Source organism: Lolium rigidum, chromosome 7 (genome assembly GCF_022539505.1).
Source record: "Lolium rigidum isolate FL_2022 chromosome 7, APGP_CSIRO_Lrig_0.1, whole genome shotgun sequence".
Taxonomy (NCBI): Eukaryota; Viridiplantae; Streptophyta; class Magnoliopsida; order Poales; family Poaceae; genus Lolium; species Lolium rigidum.
The window spans coordinates 17938635-17944137 of record NC_061514.1 but is presented as its reverse complement, the minus strand read 5'-3'; the positions used below and the strand labels follow the sequence as shown (position 1 = coordinate 17944137).

The window sequence follows — 5503 nt, the reverse complement described above, 5'->3', positions numbered from 1 at the left end:
TGGTGGTGGTTTGTGTTGCACTATGAAGTTTTGATCACCGCATCGAGATCTTTTGTTTTCATCATTTTTTTGCTTTTGTTTTAGTAGTAGGGTTGTGTGTATCTGTAATGTCTTCAGCATATTTTTTTTGTTGCAAAACCTATTCGTACATGAACCGATAGATCTTCAAAGAGTCGATTAGGGTTCCAGGCCGCCTCCCATCGTTGCCGCCGACCTGCACCAATTGTTTGGCCTTCGGGCCATGGCGGCGTGGTGGATCTGGGTCCCCGTCGGCGGGAGCGCTCAGGTGGTGTCGACGACGTTTTCCCCAATAAAGTCTCCCCGGCATTAGCCCCATCTCAACGGCGATGTCGAGAAGCTTGTGTGAGTGGTGTGGTTCTCGGTGACTTCTTCTAGTTGGTTGATCTCCAGATCTTCATGGAGCTTCATCAGCGGTTATTCCTTCTTCTTCGTCTTCGGGACGGACGTTGCCTTCTTGATCCGTTCGGTGACTTCCCGTTCACAAACAACAGCGTCAGGCTGACTTAGGGAGGAGCAACAGCGGTCGCGCGTCATCAACATATTTTGATTTTTGAAGGTTGAAAACAAAGGACATCTCAAAGATTTTATTATATTTTTCGTTTTTGGTAGGTGCTTTGAAACTACTTGCCACGGTTTTATTGGAAAAAAAGAAAAGAAAAGCTCTATGTAAATTGGTATCTCGCATCCGTTGGCAGTCGGGTCCCAACTGTCGGGCGGCAGATATAAAAAGCGAAGCGAACGGCCTCACCCGCCACTCCTCTCTGTGCTGTGTGCTGTGTTGTTCCCCTACTTCCTCCCTCGCCCGCCGAGGCAGTAGGCACTGGCAAAGGACAGTGACACACTCCCCGCCATCCGCTCCACCCTCTGCTACGTCGCGTGAGTACTTGAGCGCGGCAGAGCAGATCACCAGAGCGCGCACGCGACGACGCAGGGAGGCAGTTACGCTGCGCTTCGTCTCCAATTTAATGCCTTGCTGAAAACGGAGCAGTTTCCCTCCCTCCAATGGCCTGAGCTGCTCATGCCATTCAATGCCCCCCGCGTATCCCTCCTCTCAATCTTCTTCTTCGCCTCCTCGGAAACACACACTGCTCTAGCTGTGTATCGGAAGATGAATTATCTCCGGAACCGGAGCCTCAAGCGGATCATGTCCATGGGCCGCCGGAGCAACCCCGACGACGATTGCGGCGTCCTTGACGCCGAGTCGACACCGCCCCCGGCGTCGACGACCCCGGGCGTGTGCTCCGGGCGCTGGATGGAGCAGCGGGCGATGAGCTACCTCGGGAGTCGGAGCTTCAAGAGGCTCCTCTCGCTCGGCCGCCGGAGCAGCGCCGACGAGGACGCAGTCCTCGTCATCGACGCCGACCCGTTCACGCCGCCGCCGACCAAGCCCACGTGGCGGTGCTTCTCCTTCGAGGAGGTGGACCGCGCCACCAATGGCTTCCACCCAGGTACGTGCGTGCGTGCGGTAACCGTAACAGACAAAAACGCTACTCTGTAATTTCCTTCCCCCCATTCTTAATTTGGCGTTGTCGTTAACCCGGGATTGACGGGTCGCCCGCGCGCGCAGACAACGTGGTGGGCCGCGGCGGGTACGGCGAGGTGTACTGCGGGATCCTCGACGACGGCCGCGCCGTCGCCGTCAAGCGGCTGGCGGCGTCGGCGGCCGTGGCGGCGGACGAGAAGAAGGAGAAGGACTTTCTGACGGAGCTCGGCACGGTGGGCCACGTGCGCCACCCCAACGTGTCGTCGCTCCTCGGATGCTGCGTCGACCGCGGCCTCCACCTCGTCTTCGAGTTCTCCACCAGAGGATCCGTCTCCGCAAACCTCCACGGCAAGTCCATGCCATCCGTGCTCTGTTTTTGGCCTCAACAATGTGTTTAGCTGACGAATGGTGTATTTGCAGACGAGAAGCGGCCGGCGATGAGTTGGCGGCAGCGGCACGGGGTGGCGGTGGGCACGGCGAGGGGGCTCCGGTACCTCCACAAGGGGTGCGCGCGGAGGATCATCCACCGGGACATCAAGGCATCCAACATCCTCCTCGACGCCGACTACGAGCCACAGGTACACTCTGCTCCGGTGAGGCGGGCTCTAGCTCCCCTGTTCGACCATGGCGCCTGACTGGTATACGCTGCTTGGCCTAGATTTCCGACTTCGGGCTCGCCCGGTGGCTGCCGTCGGAGTGGACGCACCACGCCATCGCGCCAATCGAGGGCACCTTCGGGTCAGTCCACCTGCCGCCTTGACTCTTGTCCCACTACTACTACGCCAGCGCGACTCCGTAACATTCAAGATGATGCTGACGTGGACTTTATTATTATGGAAGTTGATTTGTTATTCTTCGTGGCATACATACAGGTGCCTGGCGCCGGAGTACTTCACGCACGGCATCGTGGACGAGAAGACGGACGTCTTCGCCTTCGGCGTCTTCCTCCTCGAGCTCATCTCCGGCAGGAAGCCCGTCGACGGATCGCACATGAGCCTACTCGCATGGGTAATTTACCACTAAATACTTTTTTTGTTTGGTTCAGCGGCACATGAGCCCGTGGCTGAGTTCTCTTTGCTCGTGCAGGCCAAGCCTTACCTGAACGACGGCGTGGTGCAAGGCCTCGTGGACCCGCGCCTCGGCGACGGCTACGACGCCGGCCAGCTCCGGCGGCTCATGTTCGTCGCCTCGCTATGCGCCAGGCCCGCCGCTGCGTGGAGGCCTACCATGACAGAGGTACGCAACAGTTCGTTTCTTCTTCCTCTGCACTTGCTGTCCTAGCTTGTCCGAATTAGGGACACTGCAAAATTCAGAACAACAACCCATACCAGACTGTAGTATAATTAGCTACATGTAAACTCTCTTCTTTGCACGTAATTACACTGCTACAGCGCTTTTGTTTCTTGTCAGCATCAGCAACAGTTGGTCACAGAAACTTAGTTGTTGTTACTTCCTCCGCACTTGCTCAAGTGCTTTGCTTTCTGGAATACATAAAACAACAAATGCAGCAAAATTCTTGTACCAACACAGTATAGCCTTTAATTTGCCGACATCACTACTAAATAACGCACGTAGCTTTCCACAGTTGGTGCCCTAATTGCTCTAGACCCAACACTGCAAGTCTGCAACCGTCTAGCTTTCGACTGTTAGGTCTGACAGAGGGTATCCACATTTGCGCCATAACCATTCCATGGGCCACCAAAGAAATCTGCAGCCATCACCACAAGCGCAGTGTTCCTATTTGGTGGCAACATTGCTAGTTCAGGCAACCGAAACTTCTCACCATACATCGCAACCGGCAACAGCTACGTACAAGCTTCTCCAAGTTAGATTGCCAATCAACCAGACAAGGCTTATATCTGAAGAATTTCTTACAAGGTAGAGTACGGTCTAGACGGTAGGTTCACCAGCTCCATCATACAACATAATGGCATGGACAAATCACAACAGAAAAAAGAAATACCGGCACAGGATGAATAATTGCATAAACTGCCTGAAGGGTATAGTCTAATCGAGAGGCGCCGTTGTATGATCGGAAGTGGTCTTAATTAGCAGCTTTCTCTAACCAGAGGAGGCAATAGTCAAGCCATTCCGATCTGCAAGTCACCATTTCTTTATGATGTCTGGTGCGTGGTAGCCATCTCGCTCGACTATAATTCTCCTACTGTATCTGAACTTATTATTTATGCCACGTAACAATCCCTGTATGCTTCATCAAATCGGATAGCAACCGGATAGAATACAACCAGAATATGGTGATAGCTTGTATCCGTCGTGGTTGTGGTAGCATTTCTGTCAGGGTCGTCCACTTGTCTCGTGCATACGGTTGTTAAATACCGCCACGTCTACGCTCGCCGTCAGTTGTGACAGCGCGCCCTTGGGGTTTTAGTTTAGCGCAGCTCGCAAAGACATATGCCGACCATCTGGCGAGTAACAGCGCACCAAACCTGATCGCGCTTCTTTTTTGTCTTCGTCTCACCACTCTCTTCGACCTGTGGGCACGCCCTGAGGTAGTAGTAGTAGTAGTAATGTATGCGTATTATCACCATCAACTTGCGTATTATCACCATGGCCACCATGGGAAAGGCAGCCTGAACAAGCAATTGAAATTTGGAATTGACCTAAGCTGAAATTAAAGTGTTTCACCAAACACGGCCTCAAAAGAGGCAGCTCCCCTCTCTCTGTTGTCCTTTCAACCTGCTCAACTTATTATAGAAGCTACAAGGAAAACCTGTTTTTGCGTTGGAGCTCTTGCTGCGAGGAAGTAGGTGGGTGCGTGGAGATCAGGACAAGAGGCAGAGCGATCTGGCTATTATACTGAGCTTTGGAAGACGACAATGGCAGAGCGATCTGGCTATTATACTGAGCTTGGGAAGAAGACAATGGTTCTGCTTGACCACATCCCAACTCCCAAGAATGGCCGGTTTCTTGGTAATATTGCAAGGCCTGGTCCGGGCATAGGATGCTCTGTTGCTTCTACTAGCATTCTACTGACTCACGGGAAGCCCGAGCATGGCCAAGCGGAGGTTGGGGACATTTGACAGCTCGAGAACGCAAATCTTGGGGCAAGCCAACAAAACATGCCACCCCGCAAATGGGCATATACAAGGCCGGTCTGCTCTAACCGAAGTCCAATCATGAATTAGTTTATCACTGATGTGTTGCACCACTGGCACTTAAACTATATCACTCGGCAGATACTCTCGTTAGACCGCACGACTCCCAGATGCTCTAGGGATATACAGTGTTTCAGTTAATTTTAGAGAAGTTCAGAGTGCACGTGCACTATGTGATAACTTAGCCGCCATTTTGAATTTCGAGAATCTGTTTCTGAATTTTGTACTTCAACTGACTTGGTGTTTCGCATGGGTAATCTATGTGCAGGTGCTGGAGCTGCTGGAGTCGGGCGAGATATCGCAGGAACGATGGCAGATGCCCGAGGAGGCGGTGGAGGACGAGTTCTGGGATTTCGACGATCTCACCGACTTCGAGGACGACGACGATGACTACGACGGCGAATCTGATTCCCCCTCGATACCCTCGTCAGCGTGCAGCATCCACGCCAATGATTAGGCCCCCCGAAATCGTTTTGCAGCTGTCAGTAGATCAAGTGTCCATTTGGGGTTTTTTTTGCCTTAGTCTCTTAGAGGTGATATGGTCCTTGAGATTATGTTAGTGTACATAAACAAGAAACAACTAGCAGCAACAAGTTAAGAGTAGGGATTCGATCAGGCCCGTGGCTTCCATTATTTCCCGTGCCTCCATCTGCACCAAGGTTTAAAATAGCGCGCTATTTCTCCGATAATACCACGCAATAGCATATTTGGAGGGTCTACGCTAAATTTTAGTATTTTTGCTCGCTATGGCGCTATTTATGAAATATCATGATATATCGTGCTAAAACTTCATAGCGTTAGCGCGCTATTTTTTCAAGCTAAGTTGCTTTCACTTTTCGGTGGTAATGAACTACAATATGTTGGTTTCTCTTCTAGATTAGAA

At 52.1% G+C, this 5503-nt stretch overlaps 1 protein-coding gene across 2 annotated transcripts; it reads left to right on the top strand.

The window, feature by feature from the left end:
* Window positions 1–983: 983 nt before the first annotated feature.
* LOC124676549 (probable receptor-like serine/threonine-protein kinase At5g57670) lies at window positions 984–5235 on the top strand. Of its 2 annotated transcripts, XM_047212590.1 has the most exons (8): window positions 984–1235; window positions 1392–1469; window positions 1589–1852; window positions 1925–2082; window positions 2163–2242; window positions 2377–2512; window positions 2591–2740; window positions 4889–5235. In XM_047212590.1, exons 1-8 carry the CDS (start codon window positions 1040–1042, stop codon window positions 5075–5077), a joined length of 1251 nt encoding a protein of 416 aa, XP_047068546.1. In that variant the 5' UTR covers window positions 984–1039; the 3' UTR covers window positions 5078–5235. The 2 variants fall into 2 exon arrangements, with proteins under 2 accessions (XP_047068546.1, XP_047068547.1); XM_047212591.1 differs by lacking the exon at window positions 984–1235 and having other exon boundaries at window positions 1289–1469.
* The last annotated feature ends 268 nt before the right edge of the window (window positions 5236–5503 follow it).